Source organism: Taudactylus pleione, unplaced genomic scaffold (genome assembly GCF_031769625.1).
Source record: "Taudactylus pleione unplaced genomic scaffold, aTauple2 ptg000250l, whole genome shotgun sequence".
NCBI lineage: Eukaryota > Metazoa > Chordata > Amphibia > Anura > Myobatrachidae > Taudactylus > Taudactylus pleione.
Window position 1 is genome coordinate 993,270 of NW_028284652.1, and position 21,477 is coordinate 1,014,746.

Genomic DNA, 21,477 nt, shown 5'->3' on the forward strand with positions numbered 1-21,477 from the left:
CCCCGCAGCTAATGCCATCTGAAGATGGTGCTAGCCGCTGCAGCCTATATGCAAAGTGCTACATTTACCAGGAGAGGGTTCCAATGGCCGCCACACATATATGGTCAGTAAACTGCGTATGCGCAGGAGTCCCGATAGAGGAGTGAAGAGACCACTTATGCAGTCACTTCCCCCTGAACACATTGTATGGACGGACTCCTTTCGTAGCCCCTGCGTGTGCTATTTAATACATTTAAGTGGTATTATCACATATTTCAATGTGATTTTGGGTGCTAATATTGCACCCAGATCGCATCAAGTATGTTATTATTGATACATGGGACCCTGCCTGCATACCAAACTATATACTGTCCTACCAGATTCTCCTCCAACCTATAATACTTCAAATATTGCCTGAAAACACCTCAATGTTTGCCTATGATACCCCCTCTGTCATGTCCACTTCATCTGCTTCCTCCATCCACCACGTCTCCTATGCTTCTTCTGCTGCCCACCCCCGTTCCATGTAGGGTCATATCTATCTTATTTCTCATGACCACCATTTCTCATCTAAGGACCTGATTCACAGATGTATGCAATTCCAATACTTAACACAGTTGACCGATTATCATTCAACTGTGCATGCGTCTAAGTCGCTCAGCCGATGCTGTGTCTTTGTACACAGTCATTTAGATTTACCATGCCGCCTGTGGACATCTCAATACAAACCCCAACTGCGACTTCTTCGTATTTTTGCACAGCAGTTGCATACAAAGAAGCAGCTGCAATGGCAATAGCGTACATCTCTGAATCAGACCCTAAATCGTGTGTTCCTTGTCATGTCTTTTGCTGAATTTTCTGTGACTGTGGGTTTACACAGATAACGAAAACATGCTTGAATTTGTTATTGTTTGCACACTATTCATTCTCAGTTTGTACCTCATGTTGCTGTCATGTATAAATGTATTCATATATTTGCTGTTATGCTTAATTGTATGCTATATGTACATGATGATTGCAGGCGCAGTCAGGGCCATCTTAACAGCATTGTAGGCCCGGGAAAAGCAGTGCACACGGGCGCCTACCCACCCATTCATGTGAATAAAAATATAAATGGTCAATAAAATTAAACCTTTAGATTTATTGGTACTTTCAACAAAATCAATGTTTAAACATAAAAAAATATGATATGAAGCGATGATTACGGACTCCACCTCCCTCTTCTCTTCTCCAGCTTGCAGTGTAGTTTCTACACTGCAGCTGTGACTAAAATAAGGGGGGCAACCTGTGAGATGGGGGCCCGGGAGAATTCTCCCCCCCTTAATCCACCTCTGTGGCTGCAGATTGGGAGACAAGTAGGGAATGCTGCCTGGTGCTCTATTTGTGTGTATTTCACAATCAGAGCAGCCAGGGAGCATCTTTCTCTCCCTGCCTCTCAGCCGACTGCCCTATGCCCAGAGTGAGCAGCCACACACTCCATGTAGATGTCCCCCTGGCCCAGCCTGCCACTTCTCGAAGGCCCCTAGAATTTTTGATCCCTATGTGCCCATACTTTAGATAGCCCTGGGTGCAGTTAACTCATTTTGTGAATTTATGCAGCTCTGTTAATATCGGTGTGACAGTCCTATACAGTTTTGATGACTGATACTCCCACATATGAGAGATATACAGTGGCTTGCTAAAGTATACAGCCACCTAAATTGCGAACAGATTTGTCTGTATTACAAATTGACACACATATTGATCCAGACAGTATTTTTATTGCGAATCAGTAGGCTCTTGAATTTAACTTTAAACTCATAACTAATTATATGTCTGCAGGTTTAAAAAAAAAAAAAAATTAAATAAATAAAAAATTGCTACTTGCATAACCCTTACAGACTAGTACTTGGTAGAACCACCTTTTGCTGGAATAACAGTGATAAGTTGGTGTAAGTTTCTATAAGGTTTGCACATTAATTGAGAGTGATTTTTGTCCATTCTTCCTTGCAGATTTGCTCCAGGTTATTCAGATTGGTTGTGATGATTGTGAACTGCAATTTTCAAATACTGCCACAGATTCTCATTTGGATATGAGATCTGGGGGTATATTTACTAAAGGTAGATTTTTTTATGTCGACTTAAATCGACTCAAAATCGACTGTAATGCACTGCCAAAATCTCATTTACTAACATTCGATTTTGAAATCGATTTCAAAATCAAATGCAATGTGAGTCGATTTTGGCAGATGTAAATACATTCGGTTTTGAACTTTTTGTTCAAAACCGAATGCAAATAGAACCTATCAATCGACTTTAAAAACATGTAATAAAGAAGCATGCACAGATCACTATGATCTGTGCATACTTCTCACTCTATGTCATTGAGTCAGTGAATTAATGTGTAATAAAAAATTACAATATTCGGTCTGTGTACTGTGGTTTGTTTAATATTTTTTCACAGTGGGGGTACAGGTGCCACCCTCCTGCTGGTACTTGTAGTTTTACAAGTGCCAAAGGCAGGCTTGCTGGTACTTATACTTCCATTGTTAAAAATAATATTACTTCTTCATATTACCCATTACCCCTGCATCCCCCGCCAACAGAGAAGCAGGGAAGGGCTCAGAAGGGTGAACCCCATTTTGAGGGGGTTCCCATTCAGAAGATTTCAGCCCTGGGCTTACCAGTTTGGGGCTTAGTTATCGCTTTGGCAGTACAACCCCACGCTGTGTGTCCTCCTGCTGTGGCATTACCACCCTGACTGGTTCAGCCTGGTGCTGGTTAATGGAAAATAGGGTGATCCCATGCCAGTTTTCCCCCCGAATATCCATGACTAGACGAGGCTAAAAGGTCCAGGGCTGGTTATAGGTTAAGGGGGAAACCCCAAGCTGTTTTATTATTTTTTTTGTAAATCATTTTTAACTCTATGCCTCTTTTTAAGTATAAGAAACATGCGCAGATCATAGCAATCTGTGCATGCTTCTTCCACACATGCAGGGCCGGATTAAGGGGGGGGCGACAGGGGCGGTCGTCCCTGGGACCCCACGCACAGAGGGCCCCCACACTACTGCATGCAGCAGCACAGTCAGTGCTGCTGCATCAGCTTGGGGCAGGGCGGTAGTGTGGATGGCACATAAGTGCCGTCCGCACTACACAGCACAAACACACAGCTGTGTGTTTGTTTTAGCAGACGAAAGACTACTACTAGGGGCACTGCTGGGGGGGAAGGACTACTACTAAGGACACTGCTGAGGGGGATCGGACTACTACTAGGGGCACTGCTGGGGCTACTACTAGGGGCACTGCTGGGGATACTACTGGGGGCACTGCACACTGGTGGGACCACTACTGGGGGGGACAGCATAGAGGGGGATTACTACTAGGGGTACTCCTGGGGGGACTACTGTTGAGGGGGGACTGCTACTGGGGGCACGGCTGGGCTGGGCTCGGCTATGTGTGGCTTGAAGCGGGCCCCCACAACTTAGTTGCCCTGGGGCCCCCACAAGCCTTAATCCGGCCCTGCACACATGACTGCCTCAGGCAGGTCTATTGTTTATGTGCCTTTTAAAGTTGGATTTGAATTTTGAATTAGATTTTTAGTCGTTTTCCAATCCGACTGTTAGTAAATGAGGGGATCCTCTGATGGGAAATGTGAAAGTACCGATGTATGGTCGATTTTGGTCGAGATTTGGCTTTATAGTCGATTTTGCCTTTATTAAATCCCTGATTTGCATAATCAACTCAAAATCAGATAAATACACCAAAAGCCAAAATCGACCTTTAGTAAATAAATCCCCTGGTCTTTGACTTTGCCATTGTAGAACATTCACCTTTTAAGTTGTTCAGCCATGCAAGTATTGCTTTGGTCTAGTCCTTGTAATCATTGTCCTGCTGAAAGGTGAGCTTTCTCTGAAGCTAATTTTCTGCAGTATCTACTTTTGTAGTATCCATCAGTCCTTCAAATTTAACAAGATGTCCAGTCTCTGAGGAAAAGCATCCCACAATATGATGCTGTCACCCCCATACTTCACAGTTGAGATGGTGTTTGCAGACAGATGGGAAATATTAGGTTTGCACTGCTCATAGCACTTTTGAATTGGGTTCAAAAAGTTCAAATTATGTCTCATTTGATCACAAAACTTTATCCCACATTTCTATTTCATCCACTAGGGGACACTGGAGGTGCTTACGCTGGGGTATAGAGGCGTGGATAACTGGAGCTGGCACTTTAAAATAATCTAGAAGTGTGAAGCTCCTCCCCCTCTATGCCCCACAGTTTAGAAAATGTGCCTCATGTGGCTGGTCACATTATGCTGTGCTCCAGCAAATACACTTATTTTATTAATTTTTTTTTTATTTAAAAGCATCTTTTACACTCCTATAGGTACCCTTCGCCACCTATCTAAAAGGTGGGGTCCGGGTACCTGGCGCCCTGGTGTTTTAGCAAACACCAGGAAGGAGTGCGTAGGGCTCATTACAAGAGCTTCTGACAGCTCCTTAACGCCACAGCAAGTCTTCACAACAAGAAGAGAAGACTGCTGACCTGCTGAGAGAGACTACAGGGGACACGCAGTGAGTAACAAGCTGCGCATCCCCCGGCTCTTGCCCCACTGGCCAGCGCTAACACATGCTGCGCTGTGTTAGTGTGTGCATAGCACAGTTAAACAGCGCTACACCTGTGCGCTGTGTAAGGGAAGCCCACTGTCGGCGCTGCCCTGCGCTGTCTAAGGAAAGCTGTGTGTACACAGGGCTACACGCGCGGCTCCCTGCTTCTTCCCTCTCCCCGCTGATACACGCGGCTCCCTGCTTCTCCCCTCTCCCCGCTGATACATGCGGGTAGCGCGGAGGGGAGGGGGGGATGGACCACATAGCAGCCATAATGGAGCCCTTAGGGCATGAAGAAGGGGGCGGAGCCTAAGCAGCGCGGGCTGTCTCTCCACTATACGCGGCAAGCGGCTGTAGTAACAGCGTGGCTGCCGTTTGTTAACTGTTTCATGCCTGTATCTCTCCCTTATCCAGGAAGAGTGCAGCAGAACTGAAGGCTGGATTCTTTTGCTCCCCATTCCTGGCTAAAAAGCTACAAGTTAAGCACAGAAGGCTCCGGTACAGGGACTGTGCATAATACACTGAGGGTGCAGGGAATCTGATCTGTGGGAAGGGAGTGGGGTGTGCTCCTCCTCTGTGTCCCAAGCCAGCCTTCTGTTTTTCTTTACTTCTGTTATACTCTGTCCCTCTGTGTGTGGTGACTGTGTGTATCCATGTCAAACAGAACAAAGGCATCTCAATGGATGTTTGTTTGTTCTAGGTGTAACAATAAACTAACCAAGCCGCATGCTGCTGGGTTCACGTTATGTGATGCTTGTATAGCAATTGATCCACCTATGGCTATTATTGCCTCACCTGTGCCTACATGGGCCGCTGACATGGTAGGAGTAATGACGGATTTAACATCTGAGTTAGCTGAGGCATGTAAGTCTCAGCCTTCCTGGCTGGGCTAACCAAGTCTCTTGACACCCTGGTACAGGTTATGGGTACAGCTGTGTCCGCTCCCTCCACTTCCTTACAAGGACCGACACAAAAGCGTCCTTTATCGACTGTTCTCCAGTCAGAAGAGGAATTCCTCGCTACAGAAGAGGAAGGGGAATTGGAGGAGGCGTTACAGGACGATACCCCTCTAGAGTTAGAGTCCACCTCTCCCGGGGTGGAATCTCTAATTTTGGCGGTCAGAAAAATCCTTAAATTACCTGAAGACGTTATTCCTGCATCCCAGGAGTGTGAATTATTTCATAAACAACCAAATCGGCGGTTTTTCCATTCTCACTGCATCTTCAACAGCAGCTCTCAGTGGCCTGGAAACAACCGGATAAACGGTTCCAAATTCCGCGCCGGTTTCCTTCTAGCTACCCTTTTCCATCATCCATGATGGAGAAGTGGGAAACCCTTCCTCCAGTTGATGCGTCCGTCTCCCGTCTCTCTAAGGCACTCCCAGTACCGGGAGCCACAGTACTAAAAGATCCTTCGGATCGTAAATTGGAGACAACGCTAAGATCTATTTATACTGCAGCGGGTGCTCAGCTTAGGCCCACCCTTGTTACTGCTTGGGTTAACAAGGCTGTGGTTTGCTGGGCTGACCAGTTGATTACAGGTTTGGACGCTGGTACTTCCAGAGCAGGTTACGCATACTAGCAGAACACATCCGTGAGTCTGCAGTTTTCCTGGGAGAAGCGTCAAAAGATATTAGTCAGATTAGTGCTCGCATATCTGCTTCTGCTATTTCGGGCCGCAGAGCCCTCTGGTTGCGCGCCTGGCATGCGGACGCAGCATCCAAGCGTGCGGTGGAGGGTTTACCATTCAATGGCGACATGCTGTTTGGCCCGGAATTAGACAAATGGATATCCCAGGTCACGGGGGGGTAAGTCTTCCTTCCTCCCGTCAACTGCACCGGCTCCCAGAAGAGTTTACGCTGGACCTTCGTTTCATTCCTTTCGTGCGCCACTTTCCTTTTGTGGGAGAGCCAGAGAGGCTCCCTCCCAAGCAAGAGGCGACAGAGTAGAGGCCGCCCACACACGGTTGCACGTAGACAGGAGCCTAAGCCAGCTGAGAAACAGGTGGCATAACGGTCTTCCGTTCCACCTGGGACCACCTACAGTGGGAGCCCGCCTGCAAAGATTTCAACAAGTTTGGAACCAGACGTCGCCAGAACCGGGGATCTGCTGACTAATTTCCCTGGGGTACCGAATAGACTTTGAGGTCCCCCCTCCACCTCGGTTCTTCACTACAAGTCTGCCAATACCTGCAGACAAGGCCAGGGTTCTACAGGAGGCTATCCAGTCTCTAGTAGTATCATCTGTTCTAGTTCCGGTTCCAGAACATCAACGAGGTATGGGGTTTTACTCTAACCTGTTTGTAGTACACAAACCGGATGGATCGGTCAGGCCCATCTTGACCTCAAGTCATTGAACCTGTATCTGAAGATGTATCGGTTCCAAATGGAGTCTCTGCAGTCAGTTATTGCGAGCTTGGAACCAGGAGAGTTCCTATTATCCCTGGATATCACGGATGCCTATTTCCACGTTCCCATCTGGGAACCACATTCCAACACGGTTGGATAATAAACTTCAAGAAATCAAATCTCTATCCGTCCCAGAAGCTCCTGTTTCTGGGCATGATCTTAGATACGGCATCACAGAGGATCTTCCTTCCAATAGACAAAGCCCGGGATATCCGGTGGTTGGTTCAACTGCTCCTCAGACCAAAGAAGGTGTCCCTCCTTCTTTGTCTGCGTCTCCTGGGGAAGATGGTAGCGGCCTTCGAGGCACTACAGTTCGAGCAATTCCACTCCAGGGTGTTTCAGCTGGACCTACTAACACAGGGGTCAGGGTCTCATCTGCTTCTACATCGACAGATCCGTCTGAGCCCAGCTACCAGAGTGACCCTTCTCTGGTAGACACAATCCAACAATCTTTTAGTGGGCCGGAGATTCAGAGTGTGGGACTGGATCATCGTAACAACGGACAGCCTTCGAGGATGGGGATTATCACTTTCAGGGTCGATGGTCACCTCTAGAACAAAAGTGGCCCATAAATGTGTTGGATTTACAATGCTCTGATAGAAGCAACAGAGTTTCTAAGAACTCGTCCGGTAAGAGTTCAGTCCGACAACGCGACGGCCGTCGCATACATCAACCGCCAAGGAGGGACTCAGAGTCGCAGGGCCATGTGAGAAGTAACTCAGGTTCTCAGGTGGGCCGAGAGCCAGTCAGTAATCCTGTCGGCGGTATTCATCACGGGTGCGGACAACTGGGAAGCAGATTACCTAAGCCGCCAGGATATCCATCCCGGGGAATGGAAGCTTCATTCAGACGTGTTCAACGCGCTGATACGTCGATGGGGATGTCCTCAGGTGGACCTCATGGCGTCACGATTGAATCGTCAGCTCTCGGTATACGTGTCAAGAACTTGAGATCCGCAGGCAGTGGCAGTAGACACTCTGACAGTTCCGTGGATCTAGGACTTTGTTGACCTTTTTCCTCCGATTCCACTTCTTCCTCGACTGCTAAAAAAGGATAAAACACGAGTCAACCTCTGTCATTCTCGTGGCTCCGCACTGGCCTTGGAGAAGTTGGTTCTTGGACCTTTGGTCCCTATTGGCAGACGATCCGTGGCCCCTTCCTCTGCGCCCGGATCTGCTGCAGCAGGGTCCTTTCATACACTCCAACCTAGCGCAACTGCGTTTAACGGGGTGGCTCTTGAAACCATTGTCCTAAGATAAAGAGGAATCCCAGACTCTGTTATTACCACCATGCTACGTGCCAGGAAACCAGTTTCGGCTGCGCATTATCATCGCCTCTGGTGTTCTTATATCTCGGGGTGTTCCAGTCGGGATCTTCCCTCTAGGACTTTTCGGTGTCCCGGTTTCTGTTTTTTTCTTCAGACTGGTCTGGATTCTGGCCTTCGTCTTGGAACTTTAAAGGTGCAGGTTTCTGCCCTTTCCATTTTCTTTCAACGGCAATTGGCCCTCATTCCTGAGGTGCAGACGTTTCTTCAGGGTGTCTTGCGTTTGCAGCCTCCTTTTTTGTACCTCCGATAGCTCCCTGGGTCTTGAACTTGGTGCTTCTGTTTCTTCAGTCGTCCATGTTTGAACCTTTGAAAGAGGTTGATATTCAGTACTTGTCTTGGAAGGTGATCCTCCTCCTGGCTCTAGCATCGGCTCGTAGAGTTTCTGAATTGAGTGCTCTGTCCTATAAGCCACCTTACCTTCTGTTTCATGCTGATAGGGTGGAACTCCGGACGGTAGCCGCCTTCCTTCCCAAGGTAGTGTCGGCTTTTCATATTAATCAGCCTATTGTGGTACCATCTTGTTTGGAGGACTCTGGTGGTTCTTCTACCTTGGATGTGGTTGAAGCTCTCCGCATCTATGTTGACAGGACTGCTTCCCTCCGTAAGTCTGGGTCGTTTTTTGTCCTCTATGATGCGGTTCGGAGGGGTTGGCCAGCGTCTAAGCAGACTTTGGCACGTTGGATCCGGCTGACATTCATCAGGCTTAGGTTAATGCCGACCGCCGGCCTCCTTCGTCCATTTCGGCTCATCCCACACGTTCTGTGGGTGCGTCATGGGCGGCCGGTAGGGGAGTCTCCACGTCACAATTGTGCCGTGCGGCCACTTGGTCTTCAGTTCACACGTTTGTCAAGTTTTACAAATTTGATACGTTCGCTGTTTCGGCATACCGTTTTGGCCGCCTAGTTCTGCAGGTGCCGCAGAACGCTCTCGCCCGTGGGGAAAACTTTGGGACGTCCCCAGCGTAAGCACCTCCAGTGTCCCCTAGTGGATGAAAGAGAAAATGGGATTTTGGTACCTACCGGTAAATCCTTTTCTCTGTTTCCACAGGGGACACTGGACGCCCCCTCAACGCTCTTCGCCTGCCTGTTCGGTTTGTTCCGTATGTTGTATGTTTTGATTATTGTGTGTTCTTCTCTCCCTTTTACTCCGCTTGTTCTCCATCTCCTCTCGGTCTTCATTTTCTAAACTGAGGGCTGATGGGGCATAGAGGGGGAGGAGCTTCACACTTCTAGATTATTTTAAAGTGCCAGCTCCAGTTATCCACGCCTCTATACCCCAGCGTAAGCACCTCCAGTGTCCCCTGTGGAATCAGAGAAAAGGATTTACCGGTAGGTACCAAAATCCCATTTTTATCTGGATCACGCTGATGTTTTCTGTCAAACTACAGACGTGATTTTATGTGGTTTATACTTTAATGGCTTCTTTATAACCACTCCAGTCTCAGCCAGGGGCATTAAGAGGGGAAGGTGGGCCCTGATTACCTGGGCCTGGGCTTGTTGGAGGGGCCCGGCAAAGCCTCCGTTCAGCTGCTGCGGTGGACAGTGTCCCACTCTCAGCCATACTGAGGTGGACAAATGTCCCCCTTTGCAGCGCATAGTATTTAAAAACATTTTAAGGAGGGCATTGGCCATAGTTCATGGGTTTGGCCACGTCCCTAGTACCCGGGCCCTTGTAAGCTCTCCACGACTCTGGTCTCACCCAATGATATCAGTAGCACAGTTAAAGTAATAGTTGGCCTCTCTGTTTCTTCTACTCCTTGCTATGATGCTGAGATTTTGAGGGACGGCCTAGTCTAGGCAGTGTCTGAGTAGAATGATGCAGTTTCCATTACCTCACCATTGATCCAATATTGGAGAGCGATAAAGTGGACAACCAATCATCTCCTGTCATTTTTCAAACACAGCCTGTAAAGTGACAGTTAGGAGCTGATTGGTTGGTATGTTTTCTCCAACCACTTTATCTCTCACCAAGGCATAGAGGGGTATTCAATATGAAACGTAAACTTCGCTGTCGAAGTTTACGTTTCATATCGGAGCTTTTACCTGCGTTAAAGTATCGGGCGCGCGCCCGCTTATCCCCGTATTCAATATGAAACTAACGAAAACGGGAGCCTGCGAAGTGGGATTTGCGTAAAGTTACGAAATTTTCCTTAAAAAAATTGTAGCACCCCCCTAAAGTTGTAAAAACATGGGGCATCTCTGTGGGTACTCCCGTTTTAGCCTTTAAATGAAAGTCGGGGATTTAAATAGCCGCAGCAGGTGTTTTTTCCCGACATTGAAGAAGTGATGCAGAAGAGCACTTAGGTTATTTTTTTCGTTTTTTTAAGTGGTCCCATCAAATTTGGGCAACATGAAAATGGGTACTAGCATATTTTGATGTCCCTAAAGTAAGTTTTTAAAAATTCTGCAATTGTGCACCTGCCGCTATAAATCATTTTTTTCCCATTTTTTTTTTCACTCCAATTTTTAAATACATTTTTTGGGGTGTCCCTATTTTTTTTTAAAACTTTTTTTGACACAGTTCTTTTTTAAATGTCATTCCCAGGGGTGCAGGTTATTTTTTTTAAGCCTGCACCCCTAAACCCCAATTCTGCACTTTTTTTCGACACCTATTCAATGGTGAAAAGTTATCCCCGTTTTTTATCAAGGACTTTTCGAACCTGCGAAAAGTCTTTGAAATTGAATACGGTGTAAAACTAAAACCTGCGATAATGACGCCATAGGTGCGATATTAACGCAAAAACTGAGTTTTCGCTCCCATATTGAATACCCCTGTTAGTATCTTATCTCTAATTTTCTTTTTGGTATTCATTTTCCCAGTATTCCTTCAGATTCACAGAATGACTAATGTTACTTGATTTAGGAGGTCTTTTATCTGGCTTTTTTAATTTGTAAGGATAGGCTAATTTAAAGTCAATTCTTAAGACAATATCTTTCATCTGAGTAAACTTGGAGCTTCCAAGCATTATTTTTAAGTTTTTTTTTTTTTATAAATTACAAAGAATGAATTCATTTTTGAAAATTGTATTTAATTTAATTTAAAAGGCTACTGGTTTGCAATAAAAATATCTTCACACAATCTGTGTGTAATTTTTAATACAGACAATTCTATTGACTTTTTAGGGAGTTGAATACTATTGCAAGCCACTGTTGTTCTAGACAACGTTTGGAACATTCTATTTGGACTGACAAACTACAGTACCCTGAAAAGTGTACAACAGGATCTGTTCTGGAACTGAAATATTAATATCTAGAGTGCAATACTGTAGGTTGTTCAACCTTATTGTATCTGTAAATTTGGCTACACTCATCTAACCAACTTTCCTCCAACTAATGCATTCATCATACCTAACCATCTTTTTCATCAGACCAGTCAACTTCTCTCCAACTGTGATGTCTGAAAAGTAGGCAGATACCGCCCTACTTCCGCATGATGAAAACAGAAAATAATAATAAAAAAAAAAATGTATAATGGTCACCCCCATTTCTTAACTAGCAGTGGGAAAAAAATGACATGGGGTCCCCCAGACTTTAGGGTAACCAACACTGGGCTTTGTCATCCTCGGCTGGAGGAATCATAGAGGTGGTATCTGCAGTGGTGGGGTTCCTCCACCATGGTTCCAAACCAGCCCAAGGTCAGTTAGCACCAGAACTGGCTTTCCCAGAGGAGTTGGGCCTGCAAAAAATGCATGCAGTTCACCTTTGCTGGGTATAACCAGCCCTGATGTCATTAGCACCAGTGTTCTTCTCCGTTTCCTAGGGCTGTAGGTTTTGGAGTAATAAAGTGTAAATAATAGGAAAATAAAACAATGTTGTCTTTGGTGAGCTACCAGTCCCAGCATAGCCCATCTGCAAAAAAAATTATCTTAAACTCCCCCACCAACACCTTTTCAAAATAAATAAAATAGTGGATTGTCTCAAAGTCCCCCAAAACGTTAAGTAGAATTGCCGGTAGCGGTCAGAACTATTTGCCGTTCTTTAACATAATGCCACCCGAGGTTTGACCTGTAGTAACCAGTGAGAACCTCAATGTTAAAGAATAGGCTAATGTGAAAGATAGGCTTTTTGGAGTAAGTGAACACTATTGTTTGCTCCCACACATCAGAGACACTAGTTTGCTGGTTGGAACGATAATCGGCTGATGTGTGGCCAGCTTTACACTGTTTCTCTATTGTGAAAAGTGACATCTTTTTTTAGTGAATGATGTAATTACTATAATAACTTTGTGTTCTCTGTCAGCATTACTCCATTCAGGTTCCTATTTGGGAGAAGACTTTCTGAATAATGTCCTACCATCTTGCGTTTGTGTCCTGCATGGGACGTTGAGTATTTATTTTCAATTCTATCTTTATTAAATTTGAAGTTCATGTTATTTATTAAATTCTCCGTAGAACAAATGTGTTTTTATTGCAAAGTTAGCCAGACCTTTGTGCCAGATGAACAAGTGCCAGGAAGCTTTATTTATCTATCTCAAGAATGGATTTTCCCTTTGAATGAACATAGGTAAATGCTACTGCTGTCCTGATCTAATTACATACACTTTTATTTATATTATTTCCTTGATTAAATAAAAGATGATGATGTTGTGTATTCTTAAAAGCCAGAATATGATATTGTGTATCATCTTTTTAAAAACTAAAAAATAGAGTGAAATGGACAATGTGAAGTGCTATGTGACTGCTTTGTCAGGCTCATTAAGTATACCGTATGACATTTTCAATCTTGTGTAAAGTAGATGCAAGATCAATTTAGCAGTGGTACAAACCTAATATTGTATAAAAATGATATCTGTTAATGGCCTATTATAACAGTAATAATGCAAAGCTTTCTGCACACAAACACTGATTCATCCCAGAAACCATGATTACTGGAGGAGGTGGTGAAAGGTACATAGAGCTTTGTGGACATATAGCTGTAGTGAAAAGGATGTAACTGAACACTGCATTTCCCATAGACATTACACATACAAATATTGCATTGTAAGGAGAGGCCTTAGGGTTTTATAAGTCACGTCTGCATTCTGGGACCTATATATGAGAGCAGCACTTTTTCAGAAAATACAACACATCACCTTCCAAATGTAAATGTATTGTATGGCTATAAGTGTGAGACACGCTGCAAATATCAGATGATCCTTAGACAACAATTACATATCACATATGTTTGAAATGTGATACAATAAATTCAGAAAAGCACTTATCTGGACAAGTCCTGTAGATTTATTAATCCTTTTGGGGTTTTAACAGAATTTTATATCCTATCCTGGTAACTATGTATCTCCCCTGTTATGACTACAGTTTATGGTACTACAGTATATAGACTAAACAAGTGCGATGCTTATAGCACATAACCCCAGACAGATCCGGTTCTGTAAATGTTTTTCTAAGGTCCCAACATTCTTGACAACCTTCACTACTTTGTAACATTTACTCAATACTATTTGGGCTGTGGGCACACTTGTATTCTGCATATAAATACCTGGTCAGTACTGATACATATAGAAAGTGACACCTAGGGGTGAAGTCAATTAGCTGTGGTAATTTACCGCAGCTAATTGATTCTCCAGGGGCTATTCAATTAGCCCTGAAGACGGAAGTCATCAAGGGGGGGGAGTTCACCTGCCTGAGACAGGCAAAAAAAAAATCCCCAATAATCAGACCCTTAATCGCTCTCGTGATCACGAAAAAAACACATAGGCCCGTGACCTTTTCACAAATTATATGTGTTTTCGTGCGAATATAGATTTTTGCAGGTGAAAAAAATGGGGGCTAATTGAATTCCCCCCTTAAATGAATGTAAGACAGAGAAAGCAATGCTTGCCATTACCTATTCTGCTGTACTTGCTAATGTGATAACGCAGATAGATGTGCCTTATCCCGCTGAGGGCAGTAAGGAGGGGGAAAGCAATTCTCTGTATCTTTCTCACCAGTCATGCAGGCAGCTGGATTTTGTTGCTCATCTGACATTATCCCAGAACAAGTACAGTCCTCTCCCTGGATGCAGGAGGCCATTTATTTTTACCCAGAAGAATGTTTCTGCAGTGATAACATTTTTCCCTAATTTAATGAAACATCAGGAAGTGGAAAATGTGATACTTTACGTAATACAGCTGGATTAATAGATTATAGGCCTTACTTTTTGTTCACTGTAGCTGCTTCTTCTTCTGCTGCTTTTCAGAAACTTTGTGCATCATCAGATACTAAATCCTTTTTGCAGTGTGGAGGTGGTCACCATTGTTTTACATTATGCTTTAGTCATCTGCATGCACTTTACCTTTTGGTATGCCTTAATAAATCAGGCGGCACGCATATTTAACTGTGATAATCTTGTAATGGGACATGTAGTCCACAGAGGATCCTGAGAGAAAAATATTCAATTCACTAATAAAATTCAAAGGAGAGTACTCTACAGCATGGAACCACATTTGAATATTGTCAAGTGAAGTGTATAAAAATATAGTTAGCAATTATATATGTTTTGCACCATGGATAAACTCTTAGCTCGTCAGAACAAAAAAACAAACATATCATTTGCCTTAGATGTACTCTCTTGCATACCCCAAATCTTAGCCTGCTAATAGTTCATTAAAGGTGGGTAACATATTATGAAAGCTCTGTTGTTCTTACAAGAGCAATAATATAATGTGGATAATTTGCTTTGCATTATGGGCCTGATTCAGCTTCAGACAGAATTGCAAAGCTGTTCACAAGCTATAGATATATGATGTATGCACACAGGCAGCTTTGCAATTCCATCTGTGCAGATATGGTAATGCAGCAGGGGGTATCACGCCTCCTGCTGAATTACGTATCCAAGCTGCGTTGTCCAACGCAGCATCGGATACTCTGCAGAACATCGGCAGACTAAGGTGACCCATGGGGCAGGGCCGCAACTAGGGGGGGGCTAGAGGTGCACGTGCACCGGGAGGGGATTGCCTGGGGGTGAAAAAGAAGACTCTGCCATCTGAAAATGGCCGCCGCCGAAGAGGAGACTAATGCTAGAGGTCCTTACTGGACCTCTAGTGTCTGTCTCTTTGTTGGCGGCGGCCATTTTTGGATGGCCGTTTTCAGCAGATTCCATGCGGACTAGCCGTCCGCATGGACTCTGCTGAAAACGGCCATCAAAAAATGGCCGCCGCCAAGGAAGAGACAGATGCTAGAGGTCCTACTGGACCTCTAGTGTCTGTTAGCAGAGCGCAATGCACACAACGTTCCCGGAAGTGCCGGGAACGCTGGCGCTGCAGGGAGAGGATGCTGAGAGCTGCATCTTCTCCCTTCAAACCCCCCTGGCAACGAGCATAAACCCCCCTGGCTGAGCATAAACACCCATGGCAACGAGCATGGAACCCCATGGCAATGAGCATGGAACCCCTGACAGCAAGCATGAAACCCTCTGACAATGAGCATAAATCCCCTGACAACAAGCATGAAACCCCCTGGCAATGAGCATGTAACCCCTGGCAACAAGCATGAAACTCCATGGCAACGAGCAGGTAATTTTAAAGTAATTAGAAGCATTACTGTGGGGCATAAAATGGTGTCGGGCAAATATGTAAGTGGCACTTTTTTAATAGGCATTACAGTGTGTGGCATAATGTGTAATGGGCATTATGGTGTATGGAATAATGTAAGTCACTATACCAGGGACGTCTGAGTAATGCACTGCCTTTTGGAGGAGCAAGGACAAAATCCAGGTACGGGAAGGGAGGGGGGCGCAAAATTGCTGCCTTGCACCGGGTGACAGATATCCTAGTTTCGGCCCTGCATGGGGTCATGGAGCCGGCCGCTGCAGATGAGAGGAAGAAGCCAGGAAATCTCCGTCAGTCAACAGAGATCCTGGCTTCTTCCTTTCTCCCCAACGACAGCGATACTCCTCCATTTCGGGAAACAGAGGGCATCGCCACCCCCTCCCCTCCCACAAACGGGAGCAGACTGTCAATCACTGTCAGTCTTTTCTGGGATCGCAGACCTGTTCTGCACATGCAAAATATTGGCAATCTGCGCTCAGCAGTGCACTAACACTGCAGGATAAGGCCCTATACACACATAGCTTTGAGTTAGTTATATGTGTGGTAATGTAAACCGTATTAAGGAGTTCAGTGGTCATTTACACAAGTGACAGAATACAGAGGAGACTTCTAATATCCTAAGGCATTGCACGTGATAATGTGTTTGTGTTAGTCAATGATAGTTTTAGGTAATTGGAGAGTACCTGCTGTGAACGTCCTGTATTGGCATCACACATACTCAAGTGTTTGGTGTCATAGCAACAATATGGCTCATATTGCCAGAGCTGACAACAATTAATTATTTCCAGTAGGTATGAGCTCTACATTTTTTATGGTAGGGTATGTTATCCTTTTCTAATAATACACAATATTAAATATAAAAAAATGAAGAAAACAAAAATGTTACATAAGATAAAGTAGACTTACAAAATGGCAGTGACAGACTCACCACATGCAGACAGACACACAGACCTCCCTTAACATTTCTTTATTTTTGCTTGACACGGGAAACCCATCTTACTTCTAACCTGCTGACACCATATAAATATTTAACTAAACTTTACTTAGCAGTTAATCATTATTTAGACATTGGGACCAGTTGGTTATATGACATCAGGAGGGTGGCAATAGGTATAGAAAGAATGCCTGTGATGGGTAGCAAAGTAACACATTTTGTTATATAGGTTCATGGAAATATGATGAGTGGGTCTAGAAAATACGTCAGACAATCATATAATTTACAGTAGGGTATATGGTATTCCTTATAATAGCCAGGTTGTTTAAAGAATGCAATAATAAAAACATTTATGAGGATATTATTTACATGAGATTATACATACAGTATATTGCCAGCACTTGGGTATTGCAAATTAATTATGCTGGCTTTTTAAATAGATCACTTATTCTTTATAGAAACACTTTATACAGTGTTCCTTAAAACAATACGCAAGGCTTTTCCAGTAGACTGGTGATGAATGACATATCTTTCACTCTTCTGGATCATTTTGAGCCCTGAGGGAGGGATAGGTGTAGCTGGTGGGGGGGGTGTTAGGGTGAATCAGGTGTGGATGGGTGTGCCTGAATACAATACATATATATATATATATATATATAATATATACACCCTAGATTTACAGAAAGAAAGATTGCCCTGTATTACTGATACTCATCCATCACCCAGGTAAGAGTTGAAAAATCTGCAAACATACAGTAGACTATCATCTCTGAGGCTGATACAAGCAAATACAATCTGTCTCGGCAAAACTCAGGTTATCAGCCTTAGATGTTGACATCTGTAGAGATTATACAAGAGGAGCCTGAAATCTTTTGCTGTTACAGATCAATATTTATCAAGAGATTGACAGATGCTGACATTTCTAGATATACTTCAGGTTAACAGGTAGATCTAGATGAGGCTGATCAAGTTTAATATAGCACTTTGATTCTCAATGTGTACAAGTTTTGTGACCCGACAGAAATGTTCTTCTTTGCCCTTAGATAAATTACACCATGTCCTGTGCATCTGCCTCCGTCTTTGTTATACTTGCTGTGTTGATCCTACAAACTGAGAGCTTAGATTCCTTGACACCGGGATGTCACCTTCATCGTAAGTGAGCTTTGCAGTATGATAAATTTTATATAACAGATTGTACATCCCTGAAGTGAACTTACAGGGTTACCAAATCCAAAAAGATAGCAAAATTATCAGTGTACTCCCCTATGCCAGGTGACAGGAGAACAGTATTGTGTAGTACTAGTGTTCTTCATCTTATCGCTTACAAAATATATAAATGAGCATGTTTCTCAGGGCTAAGCACCCGTCTCTTTTGTTTCTTTATTAATTTGTCTTTACGAACATTGTCACATAATGTAAAAAATGTTGTAAATGCAATCTTTATTTAAAGCTATATTTATTTAGTGATAATAGCTAATAGAATACATTTGTTATAGGCAATTTGTAGTAAGAGATGAGCATGTCTTCTCTAAATGCGTAACAGGTTTAATTTATTTAAATAGAATGTTATCTTTAAATTATACTTTTAAGCTCAAAATGAAAATAAATTACTTTTTGTTGCATTTATTACACTGCAGCATTTAATGTTACTATAAGAAGTGATCGCAGGGGGACTTGCAGAGGGACCCAAGTCATCAATGCATGTGTGGGATACTGTGAATCCAGTGCATTCCCTTCCAAGTATTCGGTGTTAGTGGCCAGTGGATTCAAGCACAATATAACATCTGTGTCACAGTGCTGCACTGTCAGCAAGCTGCAGAAGGTAAGATACTACAGTGCCTAGAGGGGTAGGCAAAGGATTTGCATGGACGAAATCTTAATATTCACTGTACCAATTCATATACAGACAACAACATATGTTGGGTCCCAATTACAATTACAGAATGGTGAAGGCAGAGCAAGACATCTTCTTTTGCAGTGCACAAGTGCGTCCTGTTTTCTGCCAAACCACAAAGGGTTACAGTTAATTGGTGACTTTGTCTAGAAGCACCTGCCAATGGGTGAACTGAGGGCCTGATTCAGACCTGGTCGCAAGGCTGCGTTCGTACGCAGCCTGCCAATGTTTGCAATCTGCGCATGCATACAAGACCAGTGCGCGAACCAGTCATTGCGATCGGTAAGTGTTCACAGAAACTACACAGACGCTCCGCAAGCATGAGTGACAGGACATGCTGTTTGTGGGTGGTGACAGCGGGTGGTCGATGGTAACGGGGGTGTGGTTGTGCGAACGCAGGCGTGTCTGTGCGTCTGAACGCCATTACAGGGGCATGCATAATTAAGACGCAGCGTCAGCGTAGACGTCACATGGCTGAAGAAAACACAACGGCACTCTCAGTGCTTGCAGTAGAGTATGGCCAGCCACAATTGCTGCGTATGGGTCCGATGTTACTCGATGTTACCGATTGTTTAATACACTTCCTGGAGATGACGTCTGTTACTAAGGGAAAGTGGGCGTCTTGTGTCAGGCTGGTGGGTGTCTAATTTCTTACTGCGATCACAAAGCAAAACATAGTGGGCGTGCTAATGTCTTGCTAGCGATCGCGGGATTTGCGTACTTTGACTGCCGATGGCTGCGTGCGAACGCAGCTTTGTGACCGGGTCTGAATCAGGCCCTGAGGGCGTTCATTGTAAAGTACTGAACAAGTGTGCCCAGTTTTGCAACACAGCAGCATTTTTGTGTAGTTGCACTATACAAAAATACTTTTTATTTTTCCCATCAGCTCTGAGTCTGCATTTTATACTTTTGATGATACATTTGTGACTTTTCCAGAGGAACTTCATCAGTGAGGCACATTTCCAGGCACACGTGTCCAATCTAAGGCAAAGCTTCAAAGACGTATAATATTGAGAGCCTTTTGCTCTTATGAATAATTATAAAGCACACATGTACAGCAATATATGCAGTGTGCACTGGTCCAAATACAAGGCGTATTGCAGTGCGCAATCAGTGTGCTTTGTAAAAGGAAAAAAAAGATGTAAATTCGATTTTTCTTTTTCTTGGTCCACTCAATAAAGCCTTGAAATATTACTTTATACTTTGGAGTCCTGCTGTCATGTTGAGGGACTTTTCCACTTTATTATATAGATTCTACATTAAAACAAGGTAATGGAAGACAGCAGTAATGTATTGTTTTTATCAAAATGCATTACACTATGATACTTAAATGTGTCAATGCTTTTTACATAGTCTGGAAAAATCTCCCTTAATTTGAGGAAACACAGTATGTATTTATTTTAACTTTATAAAGCTAAACAAGATGAAGAGTAATGTGAATGTTTGAACTTATAGGCGATATCCAGTCAATCTTTTTAGGTCATAATACACACACAAATTATACTAGCAGCTAGTCTATTATCAAGTGGTACTTAAAAGCCTCTGTATTTGTTCTGAGTTTGGTCGGATCGGTTGCAGGTCTAGAAATGATAGCTGGTAACTTAGGGCCTGATTCAGAGCCGCTTGTAAGCTCCGAGCCATGTTCGCACATCTGCGCATGCGTATGGGTCGTAATGCGCATGCGCCAACCAGTCATTGCGGTCGGAAATCGAGCGCTCGCAAAATAGCGAGTGTCTGCTAATTTGAGTGACAGGATGAGGCGTTTGTGGGTGGTAACAGGGGAAGGTGCTTGAAAACGGGGAGTGGAGATCCGAATGCAGGCGTGCCAAACGGTCAAAACGGGCGTTTTAAGGGTGTGCATAATTAACAAGGCAGCGTCATCGACCACGAGCAGTTCAGACGCCTTTCGATGTACTCGATTAATCTAATCAATAGCGGAGATGACGTAAGATGCTAGCGGCCAGGGGGCGTCTTTACAAAATAGCGAGCGCATGTTTCGTTCACTCGCTCATACATAGAGGCGTCAACAGACCGCAAAGAGCGAGCGCTCAATTTAAATAGCCGGCCCCTTTTTCTGAACGAGCGAGCGCAAATAGCGTCCGGCTCTGAATCAGGCCCTTAATGCCTTTGGCTTTCTCCCAGAGCTGCTGTCATTTCTAGTCCTGTGTCCGATACGCCACCCTCAGAGATAATTACAGAGGCTGGCCAGTAGAGGTCCTCAGTAACTGCCAGTCCTGGGACCTTGCTGCATCTTGCAGTTGTCTCAGGGGAGAGACCTCTATTGAAGTATTGGGGGAAACAGCAGTTGGTAATCAATTGAATTCACAGAGATGATATGCATTTTAAGCAACGGTTGATGCCTGACATTATCACTGATTTACACTGAGTTCTTGAACAATATAACTCGCAATAAAAAACAAATAAAGCAGGTACTTATAATAGGAGATACTGTTTTTTTTATGATGTTTAAGCTATTCCTGGTAGATACCAACACAAATCATACTAACCATTCTGTTTTACAGGTAAAGGTTCGACTGTTCTGTAGCGCCTCTCGTTGGGAGGAAATAGAAATTGGTTCTGCTCAAGCATGCCAGTGTGACATGTGCCGGCTGTCCCGCTATTAACGCTCTGACCTTTGTATGCTGCTAGCAGTGCCAGCCTGCCTTTCACCAATACCCAAGAGCATAGTTAGAACGAATAACAGTACTTGCATTTCCTTCATAGTGGTACTTATATATACACACAATATAACAAGCCGTAGGCACAGTCTCTATTGATTTTCCTCTCTCCATACTGCTACAGTACAACCACAGTATAGGCCAGCA

General features: G+C 44.0%; 2 protein-coding genes across 2 annotated transcripts in view; both read left to right on the plus strand.

The window, feature by feature from the left end:
- MAJIN (membrane anchored junction protein) overlaps nt 1–12,581 on the plus strand; it is a 34,194-nt gene extending 21,613 nt beyond the window's left edge. The window contains exon 8 of the mRNA XM_088480113.1: nt 12,536–12,581. Within this exon, the coding sequence (XP_088336239.1) occupies nt 12,536–12,581 (46 nt within the window). The remainder of the gene's footprint in view (nt 1–12,535) is intronic.
- A 170-nt stretch (nt 12,582–12,751) lies between these two features.
- Nucleotides 12,752–21,276, plus strand: GPHA2 (glycoprotein hormone subunit alpha 2). Its single transcript, XM_088480129.1, has 4 exons — nt 12,752–12,799; nt 17,802–17,910; nt 18,396–18,580; nt 21,175–21,276. Exons 2-4 carry the CDS (start codon nt 17,814–17,816, stop codon nt 21,274–21,276), a joined length of 384 nt encoding a protein of 127 aa, XP_088336255.1. The 5' UTR covers nt 12,752–12,799; nt 17,802–17,813.
- The last annotated feature ends 201 nt before the right edge of the window (nt 21,277–21,477 follow it).

Bases quoted from the DNA above. Each gene is read 5' to 3' on its own strand.
- GPHA2 (XM_088480129.1), top strand. From the start codon at position 17,814: ATGTCCTGTGCATCTGCCTCCGTCTTTGTTATACTTGCTGTGTTGATC. The intron at 17,911-18,395 runs GTAAGTGAGCTT...ATTACACTGCAG, and splicing joins ACCGGGATGTCACCTTCATC to CATTTAATGTTACTATAAGA. The intron at 18,581-21,174 runs GTAAGATACTAC...TCTGTTTTACAG, and splicing joins CTGTCAGCAAGCTGCAGAAG to GTAAAGGTTCGACTGTTCTG.